This window comes from Pongo abelii, chromosome 5 (assembly GCF_028885655.2).
Source record: "Pongo abelii isolate AG06213 chromosome 5, NHGRI_mPonAbe1-v2.0_pri, whole genome shotgun sequence".
Taxonomy (NCBI): domain Eukaryota; kingdom Metazoa; phylum Chordata; class Mammalia; order Primates; family Hominidae; genus Pongo; species Pongo abelii.
In genome coordinates, this window is record NC_071990.2 from 42451582 (window position 1) to 42470041 (window position 18460).

At 42.5% G+C, this 18460-nt stretch overlaps 1 protein-coding gene across 6 annotated transcripts; it reads right to left on the reverse strand.

Annotated features, from left to right (window-relative positions):
- Positions 1 to 79: 79 nt before the first annotated feature.
- MRPS10 (mitochondrial ribosomal protein S10) lies at positions 80 to 17245 on the reverse strand. 6 transcript variants are annotated; one of them, XR_010140184.1, is made up of 8 exons: positions 17146 to 17245; positions 13595 to 13659; positions 13436 to 13508; positions 11091 to 11227; positions 9804 to 9912; positions 8198 to 8287; positions 6840 to 7712; positions 80 to 6189 (listed from the first exon to the last, which is right to left on the reverse strand). XR_010140184.1 is itself a non-coding variant. In XM_024247787.3 (8 exons), exons 1-8 carry the CDS (start codon positions 17191 to 17193, stop codon positions 7629 to 7631), a joined length of 633 nt encoding a protein of 210 aa, XP_024103555.2. In that variant the 5' UTR covers positions 17194 to 17208; the 3' UTR covers positions 80 to 7628.
- Between the last annotated feature and the right edge of the window lie 1215 nt (positions 17246 to 18460).

Here is an 18460-nt window from a genome sequence, read left to right on the forward strand (position 1 = left end):
CATCCTCTTTTTTAATCTCTTATTCTCTCCTCAACTTACTCCAACTGGATGTTCATCCCCATCACTCCACAGAAATGGCTTTTATTGTGGTCACCAATTATCTACTTTTTTTTTTTTTTTTTTACCTAACTTGCCACAGATTCATCACAGTTCACCAAACTGAATTCTTTCTCCACTCTACATTTCAAGGACCCACACTCCTCTGATTTCACTCCAGCCTCACTCATTACTCATTTTCTTTGCTAGCGCCTCTTGCTTTTAACCAAATCTCTAAAAGCTGGGAGCTTTCCAGGCTTGTCTTTAGTACTCTTCCCTTGTTTACCCACACTCGCTCCCTAGATGATCTCATTCATTCCCATGCCACTACACACCATTTACAGGCTGGCAGCTTCCAAATTTATATCTTCAGCCTGGACCTCTCCCAGGAACTCCAGATCCATGTATTCAACTGCCTACTGGACATCTATACTCAGATTGCAAACTTAGCAAGGCCAAAACCAAATTCCTGATTTCCTTCCCGAGTCCCACCTTATCTCTTCTCCACCTCAGTAATGGCACTGCCATTTATGCTTAGGTGAAAACCCAGGAATTATCCTTGAATGCTCTTTCCTTTAGATTTCACTTCAATCTACCAGTAGGTCATTTCATCAGCTCTTCCTGCAAACTATATTCTAAATCAAACTACTTGTCACCTCCATTCCTGACATTCTCGCCCAGACCAGCATCATCTCACCTGGTCCACCGCAGCAGATCCCTAACTGGTCTCCCTGCCCTCTCGTCACTCCTCTTTCACCCAGCAGCCACAGTAGCATACAGCAGATCCTGTCACTCTCCTGCTCAAACTCTCCTTTAGCTTTCCACTTGCTGAGAATAAAATCCACACTCCCGGGGCCGGGCGCGGTGGCTCACGCCTGTAATCCCAGCACTTTGGGAGGCCGAGGTGGGCGGATCACAAGGTGCGGAGATCGAGACCATCCTGGCTAACACGGTGAAACCCCGTCTCTACTGAAAATACAAAAAAAAAAAAAAAAAAAAAAATCCACGCTCCTCCCCATGCCTATGATGCATTACACAATCTAGCCCCTGCCTACATCTGTCTTCATGGTCTTCTACACTGCAAACTAAACTCCTTCTAGAATCAGTGTGTCTTTGCATGCATTGTTCCTCCTACTTGGACTGCTTTTCCTCCAGTTTTTTTTTTTTTTTTCAGATGGGAGTCTCGCTCTTGTTGCCCAGGCTGGAGTGCAATGGCACAACCTCAGCTCACTGCAACCTCCGCCTCCCAGGTTCAAGCGATTCTCCTGCCTCAGCCTCCCGAGTAGCTGGGACTATAGGCATCCGCCACCACGCCCGGCTAGGTTTTGTGTTTTTAGTAAAGATAGGGTTTCACCGTGTTGGCCAGGCTGGTCTCGAACTCCCGACATCAGGCGATCCACCCATCTCGGCCTCCCAAAGTGCTGGCATTACAGGCATGAGCGACCACACCCGGCTTCTTCCTCCAGATGTTAACACCACTGCCTCCTCCTCAGAGAGCTTTCCCAACTCCCCCTCAGGTAGCCACTCAAGTAATTCTGATATTATCCCATTTTATTTTCTTCACAGTACTTAACTGCATCTGAAACTATCTTATTTTTTTCTCTACTTATCTGTGTCTCTCACTAGAGTCTATGATCTTTGGGGAGAGGGACTTCACCATATACATTCCAGAATTCCCAGCGTTTAGAACAGTGCTTGGCATGTACAGGAAACTCAAATACTTGTTGAGTAACTGAGCAAGGTCCTTGGTACATGGTCAATGCTGAATTAATGTGAGCTATCACTCCTTCATTTTACAAGACAATTCCTTTTTGACTGTTTAGTGTCTACATTAGCAGGTATTTGTTGAGATAAAAATGATAATGGGATTTTAGAACTGGAAGAGGCCTTGAAGATTATTTAGCCCATTAATTTCCAATTACCCATCTCAACACACTTTAAGATAACACATGCCCATCAGCAGCCGTGGCTCTGTAACAGCAGCATCTCAACTGGCTTGGTGTGAAGGTAGTATTATTCCCATCCATCTCTTTTTTTTTAGACAGGGAGACAGGGTCTTGCTCTGTCACCCAGGCTGGAGCGCAGTGGCACACTCTCAGTTCACTGCAACCTCCATCTTCCGGGTTCAAGCAATTCTTGTGTCTCAGCCTCCTAAGCACCTGGAATGCCCAGCTAATTTTTGTATTTTTAGTGGAGGTGGGGTTTTGCCATGTTGGCCTGGCTCCATCCATCTCTTAACACTTATTATTTAAGCAGTATTGAAGATTGATTAAAGGACAGTATCTCTGCCCAAGTTAAGAAATTTTATGAGTGAAATGTAACTTGATTTAGCCTCTGGCTGAGGAATTTAAAATTCAATTGGCTTTTCATGTGGGTCAGTTGCCCATGACCTGCCCTATAAATAAATGTCGCTGAGCTACTGAGTTATAAATATATCATTTTAAAGAGGATTAGAAACCCAGCCAGGCACGGTGGCTCACGCCAGTAATCCCAGCGTTTTGGGAGGCTGAGGTGGGCGGATCACTTGAGGTCAGGAGTTTGAGACCAGCCTGGCCAACACGCTGAAACCCCATCTCTACTAAAAACACAAAAATTAGCTGGGCGTGGTGGCGGGTGCCTGTAATCCCAGCTACTCAGGAGGCTGAGGCATGAGAATCGCCTGAACCTGGGAGGCAGAGGTTGCAGTGAGCCGAGATTGTGCCACTGCACTCCAGCCTGGGCGAGTCAGACCCTGTCTCAAAAAAATAAATAAATAAAAATAAATAAATAAATAAATAAAATAAAGAGGATTAAGAATCCACAAAGAGAAATGAGAGCTTGAAGTGAGTAACAATAGAAAGGATTTAAAGAGGGCAGGGTTAGGAATTGAGCAGGGGATTTGGAAAGAGAGTCCTGGGGATTGCAGGCAGTCAGCCATAAGCCCGGCTCCAGGGGCAAAGAAATGCTTAAAAGCGACAAACCCATGTCTTCTGAGCCCTAGTCAGGCTGGACCTGAAGCCCCACTGTGAATCATCTCCATCCGAGTGTTCTTGTGACCGAGTAGGACTCCCCTTGCTGACGCCTAAACTCTTGTGTTGCCCCCTCCCTCAGGACCAGTCTGAGCAGTGGGACCACCTAAATTGTGCCGTGTATCTTGCTTCTTGCCTTAATTCATTAATTTTTCTTCCCAGTCAATCACTTTACTTCTAAGCTTTAGACCAGGCTTATCCAATTGGAGGCCCACGGGCTGCATGCGGCCCAGGACGGCTTTGAACGCAGCCCAACACAAATTCGTAAACTTTCTTAAAACATTGTGAGATTTTCTTTCATGATTTTTTTTTAAATTAGCTATCGTTAGCGTTAGTGTATTTTATGTGTGGCCCAATTCTTTCAATGTGGCCCAGGGAAGCCAAAAGATTAGACACCCCTGCTTTAGAGGAAATGAGTACATTTTGGTAACGTGAGAGGTGAACAAACCTGGAATTTAGCTTTGAATATTCTGCATTTAGTATGTGGACATTTGAGTACCTCATAGCCTGCTTACAAATTAGCTTCTAGGGCTGACCCTGTCACTAACAGCTTCGTCTGTAAGCTGAAAGGGTGACTGAGTGGGCAAATAACAACTCTCTAAGCCTTGGTTTTCTGTCCTGTAAAATGGGGACAATGGTAAGTACTGTAGTGTGTTAATAAAAATCAAAGAGTTTTTGGTTTGTGGCTGGGCGCTGTGGCTCATGCCTATAATCCCAGCACTTTGGGAGGCTGAGGCTGGCAGATCGCTTGAGCTTACGAGTTTGAGATCAGCCTGGGCAACATGGCAAAACCCTGTTTCTACAGAAAAAAAAAGAAAGAAAAAAAAAGAAAGAAAAAAAAAAGAAAAATTAGCCGAGTGTGGTGATGCGTGCCTATAGTCCCAGCTACTCAGGGGCTGAGGTAGGAGGATCATTTAAGCCCAGGAGGCGGAGGTTACAGTAAGCCAAGATTGTCACTGCACTCCAGCCTGGGTGATAGAGCCAGAACTGTCTGAAAAACAACTCTAAGGGCTGGGCGTGGTGGCTTATGCCTGTAATCCCACCACTTTGGGAGGCCAAGGCGGGCGGATCACGAGGTCAGGAGATCGAGACCATCCTGGCTAACACGATGAAACCCCGTCTCTACTAAAAAATACAAAAAATCAGCCGGGCATGGTGGCGGGTGCCTGTAGTCCCAGCTACTCGGGATGCTTAGGCAGGAGAATGGAGTGAACCTGGGAGGCGGAGCTTGCAGTGAGATCGTGCCACTGCACTCCAGCATGGGTGATAGAACGAGACTCCGTCTCAAAAAAACAAAAACAAAAACTCTAAAGGTAAATGTTATCCCTACCCTGGAGGTAACCTGAGGTCTTTTCCAGCTGGTTCTTGAACAGTATAGCACACAAGCATCTAAAGTATCATCAGATTGGTACTGCCATTTACTGAATGTCTGTTACCTGCTCAATACTGTGCAAGGTGCTTTATCAGTTATCGAATACTCCAACCTTATTAAGCTGGAGTATTAAATATATGTCAAATGTAAGTATGTAGGTATTATTTCCTACAGACTTATTATTACCTTTACTAATGAGTACACTGAGGCCCTGACAGGGTTAAATCTCTTGCCCAAGTTGACGGCAGTCAGTGGGTTTGAACTCTTATCTGACTCATGTCTGTTTGACTCCGAAGTCCATGTTTGCTCTATTCTGTTATTCATTAGTCTTGTAATAGAACTAACTTAATAATGTAATGTAAGACAGGGATGGTTGCAGACAACTAGAAATGTTAAGAAACTAGACTAATAATTTAAAATGATTGCTTTATGTATTCACTGTGGCATGTTTAAATGGTCATAGGGCCAGGAATATATGCCATTCTTTCAAAGCACTGAAACTTGGCACTGAACTAGTTTAGTCTATCTTACCAGAGATCTTAGTTATACTAAGACTCTTAGATGAGAACATGATTTTACTTAATATGAAGAAAATATAGGCTGGGCATGATGGCCGATGCCTGTAATCTCAGTATTTTGGGAGGCCAAGGCCGAAGAATCACTTGAGGTCAGGAATTTGAGACCAGCCTTGGCAACAAAGTGAGACCCCCATCTCTACAAAAAGATAAAAAAATTAGCCATGTATGGTGGTACATGCCTGGGGTTCCAACTACCTGGGAGGCTGAGGCAGGAGGATCATCTGAGCCCAGGAGGTCAAGGCTGCAGTGAGCTGTGTTCATGCCACTGCACTCCAGCCCGGGCGACAGAGCAGGACCCTGACTTCAAAAAATAAAAAAATTAGCTGAGTGTGGTGGTGCACACATTTAGTCCCAGCTACTTGGGAGGCTGTGGTGGGAAGATCCCTTGAGCCCATAAGTTCGATTGTGTAGTGATTGTACCACTGCACTCCAGCCTGGGCAACAGAACAAGACTGTGTCTCCACAAAAAAAAAAAAGAAAAAAGATCATCTCACTTCCTACCTGCCTTCTGGTTCATTCTATTTGTTTTTTTCTTTTTTTTGAGATGGAGTTTCACTCTTGTTGCCCATGGCGTGATCTCGGCTCGTTGCAACCTCTGCCCTCCTGAGTTCAAGGGATTCTCCTGCCTCAGCCTCCCAAGTAGCTGGGATTATAGGCATGTGCCATCACACCCTGCTAATTTTGTATTTTTAGAAGAGACAGGGTTTCTCATATTGGCCAGGCTGGTCTCCAACTCCCAACCTCACGTGATCCGCCCGCCTCAGCCTCCCAAAGTGCTGGGATTACAGGCGTGAGCCACCACTCCCGGCCGGTTCATTCTATTTTTTTTGGCCATTACTTTTAATGGCAAAAACTGCAATTGCTTTTGCACCAACATATATTATCAAATCCACTCTTCTCTCACCATCTCCCATACCCACCATGGACAGAAAGTGTGACCCAGGCATTAATTCTAATTTTCAGGATATACATTTTACTCAGAGGCCTAATTTAAAACCAACAAAAGAAAACCAAAAATCTTCTTAGCCTATCAAGATAGCTATATCCTGATAAACTTAAATGATAAGTTTGTATCATTTTTTCAGTACTGTACTTCATGCCAAACTTGTTTATATCAAGAAGTGGGCTTCAAATATGCCAAATACTTTTGTCAAAGAAATACTGCTAGTTTTGGGCCAGGTGTGGTGGCTCATGCCTGTAATCCCAGCACTTTGGGAGGCCGAGGCAGGCGGATCACGAGGTCAAGGGATCAAGACCATCCTGGCCAACAAGGTGAAACCCCATCTCTACTAAAAATACAAAAATCAGCTGGGCGTGGTGGCACATGCCTGTAGTCCCAGCTACTTGGGAGGCTGAGGCAGGATAATCGCTTGAACCTGGGAGGCAGAGGTTGCAATGAGCCGAGATCGCGCCACTGCACTCCAGGCCAAGTGACAGTGCAAGATTCCATCTCAAAAAAAAAAAAAAAAAAAAGAAAAAAGAAAAAAGAAATACTGCTAGTTTTTCTCACGTGCATGTGTGCACATGTAGTTCATTTGCTTATTTATCTTAAGCCGAGGTTTTAACACATAATTGGAAGTCCTAAACTAAGGACTTTAGTTTACATGGAGTGCTGTGGTGCAATCTCGGCTCACTGCAACATCCACCTCTTGGGTTCAAGCAATCCTCCTGCCTCAGCCTCCCAAGTAGCTGGGATTACAGGCGCGTGCCACCATGTCCAGCTAATTTTTGTATTTTTAGTAGAGACGGGGTTTCACCGTGTTAGCCAGGATGGTCTGGATCTCTTGACCTCGTGATCCGCCTGCCTCGGCCTCCCAAAGTGCTGGGATTACAGGCGTGAGCCACCATGCCCGGCCTGCTTTGCGCAATTTTCAAAAGCCATTATTTCTATTCAATTTTGGGTACTTACTACAGTGCTGGATGTAAAGTTTATGCAGTAAAAGCTTATTGAATGAATGAATCATAGGATAAATAATACAACTAGTAATTTCTTAAGATCATAAATTCCATTACAGTAACCCTGGTAGGCAACTCTATAAAGTTCTGGGCTCCAAGAAGACGTCAGCGCATGCCATAAATGTGTTTGATCTGTTGTGAAGTATATTCACAGTCTTCAAAATGTAATGCTTAAATGAGATAAAATCGGTTGGTTACCACCCCCAAATTAGCATATGCCAGCCTGCACAAAGGTAAATAGCAAAAACTTTAACTGCTCAATCTGAATTAACCAAAGATTCCTTCTAGGAATCTTAAAAAAAAAATAAGAGCACTTATTTTCAGCACTTCAAGCACTTATTTTCAGATGCATCAACTGACATAAATTAAAAATGGTACAAACTAATAATTGAACACCAGTAGCACAACAAAATAGAATTTTCACTCTTTCTGCTTTCAATAGAAGTGGTTTGCTCATGTTTGTTGAAATCAGAACTGAAACAATGAATAAAAAGAATAGATAAAAGTGGTTCTTCCATTAAAGTTCCATTCCCTGCCCTCAGCTGATAAGGGCACGAGAACTCAATGGAGCAGTTAGGGCAGACTCAAATCATCTCAGCTGGAAGCACTCTCCACTTAAACATACTCATCTGGCCCACCCTCATTTCAAATTCAGGCAAAAATGGCCTCCCTGAGGCTTTATGACTTGCTTTCTTCTTTTTCTTCTGATAGTGTTTCCCAGATTGGCTCCTTGATGTGTTCTGGTAACTGTTCTAATTGTGTCTAAAAAAAGAAAGAAACAAAACTATAATGTGGATTTAATAGAACTCTTTGACTACAAATCGGACTTATTAATTTGGTCAAATCCTCTTTACTTCTTTTTCTTTTAATCCCCTAGTCTTTCTATAGGGTTTTGAAATGGAAAGAAGGAAACTTGATGGTCTATAAAACACTCTCACATACATAATCTATTTGATCCTCAGTGATCTTCATGGACTGCCACTTAATGGGATCCCCAAGTCTAGACAACTAATATCGAGGAGGGAGAACTTCATAGGTGGTTCACGGAGGACTTGAGCTGAAATGGCAGGATTCTGTTGCAAGGGGTGGGTAGCCCCCAACCACTGTGGCAACTCTGTCTCCCAGTTTGCCACAGGTTAGGGCAAACTCTACTCAGTGGGCCAGGACCAGGCTGCAATGTATCAAAACAACAATACAGATACCACTCCCCACCGCCCCCCCGAAAGAGGTAGAAATTCAAGCTATACCTTTGTTACTTCCATGGCAACCCCTTCAGGTAAGTTTCGCTGAATATATTCCAAGTAGACATCTGCTGTGCTTCCAGTTAGATGTTCTAACTAAAACATCAAACATGAAAATGTTTCATGTATGCTGTTTGTTAAAGCACACTTTTTTTTTTTTGAGATGGAGTCTCACTCTGTCGCCTGGGCTGGAGTGTGTGCGATCTCAGCTCACTGCAACCTCTGCCTCCTGGGTTCAAGCCATCTCCTGCTTCAGTCTCCCGAGTGGCTGGGACTACAGGTGTGTGCCACCATGTCCAGCTAATTTTTTTTTGTATTTTTAGTAGAGACGGGGTTTCATCACGTTGGCCAGGCTGGCCTTGAACTCCTGACCTCAAGTGATCCGCCTGCCTTGGCCTCCCAAAGTGCTAGGATTACAGGCATGAGCTACCGTGCCTGGCCTCCCCTAAAGAATCTAACATAAAATCCCAGGCTCACAAAACAACTGAAGACAAAAGGACTAATTATAAGATATAGTTAATATAAGATTTTCTATGTGTACTATGACAGATGTTTCCCTCAGACACAGGTGGATAAAATTTGGGTTTTTCTTTTTAAAGAGTAGGGACTGCACAGGCACAGTGGCTCACACCTGTAATCCCAGCACTTTGGGAGGCCGAGGTGGGTGGATCACCTGAGGTCAGGAGTTCAAGACCAGCCCGACCAATATGGTGAAACCCCATCTCTACTAAAAATACAAAAATTAGCCAGGCGCGGTGGCGTACACCTGTAGTCCCAGCTACTAGGGAGGCTGAGACAGAATTGCTTGAACCCGGAAGGCAGAGGTTACAGTGAGCCTAGATTGTGCCACTGCACTCCAGCCTAGGTGGTGACAGAGTGAGACTCTATCTCCAAAAAAAAAAGAGTAGGGACCATGACTTTATCATATTTGTGACCTCAATGACTAGTACAGTACTTCCCATATAAAAGATGCATAAGTGCTTGTTTTAATATTTACCAATCACTTACTATGTGATCAAAGTATTCTGAGTGCTTACATAAATTTTCCATTCTAATCCTCACACTAACCTTATGAGATGAGTACCACTATTATGCCCATTTTATAGATGAAGGAATAGAGGTACATGTCACACAGCTGTTAAGTGCCAGGACTTGGATTCTGGCATTGGCAGTCTGACTCCAGAACCTATGCTCTCCTTAAGCACAAGACTGTGCTGGCACTAACGGAAGCACAAATGAGTAACAGATGAATGAAAAACCTAATGCTGTGCATCACTGACATGGAAAATCCAGCTAGTATGTGAAACAGTTATTAGAACTGTGGAAAAACTTCACTAGAATTTTTGAAATATGAGCAAAATTATTCCAATGCTATCTTTGCATAATCTGCATTCCTGAGTTAAGGTACGCACTACTCTAAAGGATGGCTTTATTTGAATTTACTTTTCCTACCATGACACCTCCATAAACACTAAAAGATATTTACCTTCTGTACAACCAACAGACATGGGCTTGCTGAAAGAAGTCAATCCAGTCAATGTTAAAGTAAAGTTATATGCTAGTGTGAATTTCTGGTATTTCAAAAATGCCAGAATTTCTCAAATACACTCACCTCTAAACATCTGTAAAGTGTTCTCATTTCATACTGAACTCTGTGCTTCTTGTAAATATGCACTGATTGGAGAAGAGTAAATCGCTCTATTTTCCTTGGAGGTTCGTGTCTGAAATTAATGGACAAAACAAAACCTGAGTCACTATGATAACAAAGCATAATTCCATAATTTTGTAGGTCAGACTCACACTCAATTATAGGCATTAACTATCATTTACAGACTTCCATTTGCCAAAACTGTCATCTGGAACAACAACTGCTATCATAAAACTCAGGCCAAAATAAACACTGCAGACAGCAATAGAAATTTTTTCCCACAGGCTCAAAAATAAGCCCTGGCATGTCAAGTGTGCATGCATACACACACACCTGCTGCTTTTACACCCTTTAGTCTTTTATTGACCAAATATATGAATTGTGAAGAGTAGCACCAGTGTGGTGGAAATAGTTGTAACACCTGCTATATGTCTGTTGTTTTAGGAAAATCTACAGATAAATCAAAATAACAAAACTATAGTCTGTTTTGGGAAACTGTGGCCTTCTGTTTTTGTCAGGAGGCCAGACTGCCAAAGCCCCAGATGGGGCCTCGTTCAACAGCAGAAGGAGCAGATGACAAGACAAAGGAGACAGTTATGCTTGACCCTGCAGTGACTCCAAGGCTTACCTTCTTCAAGCAAGAAATTACTGGGTAAGTGGTGTTTCTTAGGGAAGATTTGAAATGACGGATGTATTAGCCAAAAATCATCACATCCAAAGGGTCTAAAACGATTGTTCACTCACCTACTCTACCTCCCTGCTCCATGGAGATCCCAGAAACATGGCAGGAAGGCATGATCCTGATTAGGATAACATATGACAGGCTTAAACTCTACCCACCAAGAGTTTCTATCCCACTTTAAGAGCTCAGACTGGGCCAGGTGCGGTGGCTCACGCCTGTAATCCCAGCACTTTGGGAAGCCGAGGCGGGCAATTCACCTGAGCTCAGGAGTTCGACACCAGCCTGGGCAACACAGTGAAACCCTGTCTCTACTAAAATACAAAAAATTAGCCAGGCGTGGTGGCGTGCGCCTGTAGTCCCAGCTACTCGGGAGGCTGAGAACTGCTTGAACCCAGGAGGCAGAGGTTGCAGTGAGCTGAGGTTGTGCCACTGTACTCCAGCCTGGGCAACAGAGCGAGACTCTGTCTCAAAGAAAAAAAAGAGTTCAGACATTCCTGGGATGAGCACTATTTTCCTGGTTGATCATATTATAGCAGCAAACAGGTCGGGTCAGGAAAGGCCATACTCACACTTTAATAGAGATACCAAGTTCTTTAGCAGCAAGCACAGCAAAATATTCATAACTGTCCAATACAGCCTTATCGTGACCTTTCACTAAAACCGACAGGCGCTTATATAATATGTCTGGTTCATCAGAGATTGTTATCTAAAATCCAAAAGAAAATTTTCAGTTTTAGTTCCTCTTATATTTATAACTAGCAAATTTAAAACATTAGCCTCAACTGAACAACTTCAGAGTTTACTAATAAATGAGGAGAAAAACACTGAGTGACGGCAGTGTTAGCTGAAGTGTCTAGATACTTTCATGTTCAGATCTGGACAATGAGCCTCAGAATCTGTTAAAATACAGTGTAAATCAAAAGAATTTTCAAGGCAACCCATAAAATTACTAAAGGAAGTTTCCAACTTAAAATAATTATTCAGCTTCAAATTCACAATGAAAAAGGACTTCAGGGTCTGCTAATAAAAAGAGCCTGGTCAGAAGACTTGGACTGAGAATTAAACTCTGCTAATGGTAGCTGAATGACAACGGACAAATCATAACATCTCACTGCACATTAGTTTCCTCACATATGAAAGAGGGTAAACCGATGCTATTGCTCATAGTATTTCTCTAAGAAAAAAATAAGAAATCACAGATTAAAGTGCTTATTAATTATAAAACATTATTATACAAAGCCAAGTTAGTTCTATTCATATTTTTTATTAGGTTTTATTCACATACGTTTTGCCTGCCCTAATAAACAAATTACTCATTTCTAATTTAAATGATATGACACTAGCTATACCTATAACTTCAACCTCTTCCACCCTAATACCTAAAGACCTTAGAAATAATGGGTTTGACATTTCTGACTTTCTTCCAAGAGGTGAATTACCTTCATTTCATTCATCCATTAAACCAGTAAATTATACTACTAATCCAATGATTCAGAGTTAAATCACTTCACTCCTGAAAGATTTACTTACTAGCCAGAAAGCTAGATATCCACTCTCAGTTACTCCAAAAAGGGTTGTTGGACGAACAGAATATACTGATAGCCTGTGTCCTAAGTTGAGGGATGAGAAGGGGGAATATAGCCTCAAGATGTGTTCTGACTGATCCCTACAGGGTGTTAAAAGATACTTTGAATTTGTTAGGAATATTAAAGATCAGAAGATTTCACAAGAAAATCCGGATTTCGGTTTAGCTTGGAAGATTTAGACAGGCTGGCATCACTAGGTCTGATTTCCTACAGGGCAACAAGTGGCTAGAATAAGTAGCTGCTGTCTTGCTTATAAAGACAGTGGCACACCATGCCAATTCTGCCACCTTTTCTTATAGGCCTGGCTCCTGCAGGCATGTGAGTTGCAGACTGGCGCTTAAATGTACTATCATAGAAATACATCCAGTACTGGCCAGGTGTGGTGGCTCATGCCTGTAATCCCAGCACTTTGGGAGGCTGAGGCAGGCAGATCACTTGAGGCCAGGAATTTGAGACCAGCCTGGCCAACATGGGAAAACCCCATTTCTACTAAAAATACAAAAATTAGCCAGGCATGGTGGTGTGTGCCTGTAATCCAAGCTAGTCGGGAGGCTAAGGCATGAGAACTACTTGAACCCAGGAGGCTGAGGTGAGGTGAGCCGAGATCATGCCACTGCACTCCAGTCTGGGTGACAGAGCGAGACTCTGTCTCAAAATAAATAAATAAATATCCAATATCTATTAAGAGAAAGGTTAGAAAAGAAAGAGCAGTAAACTAGACATGTGCACAGACAAAGTGAGTACCTACAGACAAATGTCTAAAACTGTAATCCCAAACTGTTAAAGGGGGTTATTTTTGAGGGGTGGAAACAGAAGGATTTTTAAAAATTACAAGTAACACAAAAAACTGGATTGGTGAAATCATAGCTTCTACAGGGTTACCAAGTTCCTTCTAGATGTTTATTATTTGTGCTAACGCATTTTCTCACTGTGAACAATAAAGCACTGTCCAGGCCCACGCTCAATACACAGAATGAAAACAAAGACTTGAAGGCTACAAGAAAAATACTTTTCCATAACATAACATCAAGTATTCTACATCACAAATTCTGACAACTCTTCCATTATGCCAAGCTAAAAGTAAGAGACTACTAATTAACACAGTTATTTGAGGGTAAATAATTTATTCCTTTAGAACTTACTTTGATACCCTGAAGATAATACAATCCAGGGAGTTAAGAGAATATATGCATTGTGCATTTGCCAGTATTCTAGGACAAAATTTTTTTATTCATAGAGTGTTTGGGGAAAAAAAAAAACCCAATGAAATAATAAGGAAAACCTATTGCTAAGGTAGCTCCTTATACCAAGAAACAGGGAGTACGTACCACAGGTTTGGTCAAATCCTTTGGAACATCAACATGTAGGTTTGAAAACTGTACCCACTTCATATTGGTACTGCTATGTGTGGGAAAAAAAGAGAAATCTAAGTAAAATAGCACAAGAACCTATTTTGTTCAATTTAGCACATCCAATTGTATACTTACAGAAGAAAGCCACCATTTTTGGCTGTATTGCCCTTAGAAGTGTTTACAGAAAAATTCCCCAATCCCTAAAGAAAAAAAAAGTAGGACATGTGTTAGAATTAAAGTCAACTACCAAACCATTCATAATTTCCACTAACAACTAATAGGTTACTTCATTATTTCAGATGAAGATACTGGGGTAACTAAAATGGCCAAATTAGATTAAGAAAAAAGGAGGACAATGGTAGAGTTGATGATAAAAAAAGCAGTCTCAAAATACTAGAGAATCTCTATTTTAAAGATTAAGAATAAAAACTTTTTCAAAAAAACAATTCTCACATTTTAAAAAAGCTATGGATTATGTGGACATCAAGAAAAAAATGTGACTTTATTTTCCCATTATTTTTTACAAATTAATTGTACTTCAGTATAATATTTATTTTGCCTGAATATTTTTAAGTAATAAAATATATTGTTTTTATAATTTGTTAAGAGTTGGAATAAAAATTCTGAAGTATCCCTCTTTTGATGCTTTCATACATCTTTTAAAGCATACATATTTCTTAGCTTGGCTGGGATAACTAGCTTATAATGAACTGAAATATGTGCTGTGACTTATACCCATCATTAACTACTGTGCCACATGCTACAATGAACCCACATTTCCAAATCCTTTACCGTCAGCTCCCCCTGGTGGAACAAGACTTTCCAGTTTTAGGAAACAAACGATACTACTACATATAACAGCTGTTTTTTCCTTTAAACTTTTCTGAGATTTTGAAGTGTAACCTGAGAAAGTGGAAACACAATAGGATCCTTAAAAACACAATGAAGATGAAAATAAGGCCAGGTGCCGTGGCTCACACCTGTAATCCCAGCACTTTGGGAGGCCAAGGTGGGTGGATCACTTGCGGTCAGGAGTTCCAGAGCAGCCTGGCCAACATGGCGAAACCCTGTCTCTACTAAAAATACAAAAATTAGCCAGGCATGGTGGCAGCGCGGTTGTGATCCTAGTTACTTGGGAGGCTGAGGCAGGAGAATCGCTTGAACCCAGGAGGCGGAGGTTGCAGTGAGCTGAGATCGTGCCACTGCACTCCAGGCTGGGTGACAGAGCGAGACTCCCTCTCAAAAAAAAAAATAAATAAAATAAAATAAGTTTAGCATAAGTGAAGTTTCATTAATACAATGATGGTCACCTAAGTATGTTTTTGTTTGTTTTTTCAGGGCTTTTTTGAGACAGGGTCTCACTCTGTTATCCAGGCTGGAGTGCAGTTGCATGATCATGGCCTGGACTTCCCAGGTTCAGGTGGTCCTCCCACCTCAGTCTCCCAGATAGTTGGGACTACAGGCACGGGCCACCAGGCCCAGCTAATATTTTGTACTTTTGTAGAGATGGGGTTTCACCATATTTCCCAGGCTGGTCTTGAACTCGTGGGCTCAAGCGATCCTCCAGCCTCAGTGTCCCAAAGTGCTGGGATTTCAGGAGTGAACCACCACCTAGCCACGTTTTAAAAGCCTATTCTTAGCTTATTGTCCTTCCTCTCCTTACCCAAGATAGAGACAAATCATAACTCTATAATCTTCTTTGCACCAAAGGGGAAAAGGAAAAAGGAAATCAGGTACAATACAAAGCAGTAAGAGGTATGTGCCATTCTTCAGACAAAATTGCATAGAAAATTCCCTTCCAACAATTATACCAGTGACCCCACAATTGAGTTGTGCAAGAGGAGCAAGAATATTACACTTCTCAGTCACATTCTCCCACTATAAACCCCTGCTTTTTCTTTTCTTTTTTTTTTTTTTTTTGAAACAGAGTCTTGCTCTGTCGCCCAGGCTGGAGTACAGTGGAGCATTCTCGGCTCACTGAAACCTCCACCTTCTGGGTTCAAGCGATTCTCCTGCCTTAGCCTCCTGAGTAGCTGGGATTACAAGGGCCCACCGCCACACTCAGCTAATTTTTGTATTTTTAGTAGAGACGGGGTTTCGCCATGTTAGCCAGGATGGTCTTGATCTCCTGATCTCGTGATCTGCCCACCTTGGCCTCCCAAAGTGTAGGGATTACAGGCGTGAGCCACCGCGCCCGACCAAGAAGTTTTTAAATTGCATTTTTTCTTTGTATTTCTTGAGCGAGAGAGAGAGAGGGGGGGAGAGAGAGAGAGAGAGAGAGAGAGTGCGTGTGTGTGTGCGTGTGCGTGTGTGTTGGGGGAGTGGTGGTTTGGAAGGGAGGGCTGTCTGGGTAAATTTGTCTTAATAAAGCAGTTCAAAAATTTCAATCTCTAATACCATCTGACTTTTCTCAAGAACAGTGGTTTTCAGGCCGGGTGCGGTGGCTCAAGCCTGTAATCCCAGCACTTTGGGAGGCTGAGGCTGGCGGATCACTTGAGGTCAGGAGTTCGAGACCAGCCTGACATGGTGAAACCCCGTCTCTACTAAAAATACAAATATCAGCTGGGCATGGTGGCGCATGACTGTAATTCCAGCTGCTCGGGAGGCTGAGGTAGAAGAATCACTTGAACCCGGGAGGTGGAGGTTGTAGTGAGCCGAGATCGTGCCATTGCGCTCCAGCTTGGGCGACAAGAGCGAAACTCCGTCTCCAAAAAGAAAAACAAAAAACAGTGGTCTCAAAGTGTAGTCTGAGGACGTCTGTGGGGTCTGAGACACTTTCAGGGGGTCCGGGAAATAAAAACTATTTTCATAAAATCAAGACGTCATTTACAACTTTTCCACTCATTCTCTTACCAGTGTACAGTGAAGTTTTCCCGTGACGGCCTGAGGTGTGATATAGGAAAAGATTAAATACAGAAGCAGATTTGAATCTAGCTTTTATTAAGCCAGAAATTAAAGAGAGCTGCAAAAATGTAATACATTGCTGCTCCTTACTGTTCAGAAAATATATTTTTCATAAAGTATTAGTTGTAACATGTAATGAGTTAGTTTACTTTTAAATCAATATATATTCTTAAGTTTTATTTTCCAAAAAGCTAAATATAGATAGCAAAAACCCACAAAAGCAAAAGCTCTCTGGAGTCCTGAACTCCAAAAGTGTAAAGTGGCCCCAAGGCCAAAAAGCATGAGAACCGCTGCTGAAAAGTTTTTGCTCCTCCTCCAAATAACTGGGCAGAGGATATCTAACCCACTCCTCTGGCTTGAGACCTTCATCTAAATCTGGATGCCAGGAAAGCATCTCAATTTAGTTCCATGGGAAGAGTTTGAGATCTTACATCAACTCAGCCTCTAATTTTCGCGAAGCAAATTTCCTGTCTTCTCTGAGCCTCAGTTTATTTTACAAACGTGAAAGCAGGAGTTTTGGAACACAGGAAGTACAAAATCTTTTCCAGCTGACATTCTACGATTATTCTTGTTCCTATCTTTGCCTGGACTCATTAACTTATGTTTAATTCCATGAGAGAATTCTGATAAAACCAGCCCCTTTCTCGTCACTTTCCTGTAAACGGCGCGAGGTGAGGGATAAATATCAGGAAAAATCCTGATGGGAAGAGCGGCTGGTGACAGGGAAACTTAAAAGCAACTATCCCGATCAGCCCTCCTAGTCTCCCTAGCCCACCCAGTACCTGCCAGAGACGCCGGCACACAGCCCCGAACGCTGTCCGCGCCGCCATCTTGCCGGTCCCGACCTCTCAGGATTGCTTCCGGGGTTACAACGGCGCCCTCAGACCATAGAGTTCCGCAAAAGAAGAGAGTACATCCTTATGTTCCGACGGTGGAACAACCATAGAGACACAATCCTGTGCTTTTTGGGGGCGGGACAGTTGGCTGGCCGAGGCTGGTTTTGCTCCGGCCAGTGTCCGGATAGTTACCAAGCCCTATTAACGTTTTCATCTTTAAATTGTTGTGTGTGTATACACACACACACATTTATTTATTTACTTATTTTTTCCTTTTAGAGACTGGGTCTCACTCGGCTGCCCAGGCTGGAGTGCAGTGGCACAGTCATAGCTCACTGCAGCCTCAAACTCCTGGCTCAAGTGATCCTCCTGCCTCAGCCTCCCAAGTAGCTGGACTACAAGTGCGTGCCACCACAGCCGACTGATTTTTTGTTTTTTAAAATTTTCTTGTAGAGACAGGGTCTCGTTATATTGCCCTCGTTATTTTGTGGGCTGGTCTTGAACTCCTGTCCTCAAGTGATCCTCTGGCCTTGGCCTCCCAAAGGACTGAGATTACAGGCATGAGCCACAAAGCCCAGACTGAAACTAATGTATTGACACCATTTACTTCAGTACTGGAATAATGGGTGGTTTATTTTCCTATTTTTGCATTTTTCAATTTTTTTTGCATTTTTCAAAATTTTAACAAAATCTATATTTAACAAGAAAAAGAAAAGTCAGCCACTACCATTGGGTCCAGTTGCCACTCAGTTACTTTATTGCAACGGCTTTCTAATTATGGTTCTTAATCCTTTCTTCCTTCCCCACACCAATTGGAATTCCTGTGATCCAACCATTTTGTATACCGCTGTCCTACTGATCTTTCTAAATTATTCATTTCCTTATGTTACTCTAGTATTTAGGAATTTATAATGGCTAGCTTCACTTACAACAACAAGCCAAAGTGTTTTGTCTAGTTATTAATGTCCACCATAATTTTTTCCAAGTAAAAAGATGTATAACTGGGATTTGCTATAATAAAAACTTCTTCAGGCTGGGCGCAGTGGCTCACACCTGTAATCCCAGCACTTTGGGAGGCTGAAGTGGGCGGATCATCTGAGGTTAGGAGTTTGAGACCAGCCTGGCCAACATGGTGAAACCCCATCTCTACTAAAAATACAAAAAATTAGTGAGGTGTCATCGTCGTGTGCCTGTAGTCCCAGCTACTCAGGAAGCTGAGGCACGAGAATTGCTTGAACCTGGGAAGTGGAGGTTGCAGTGA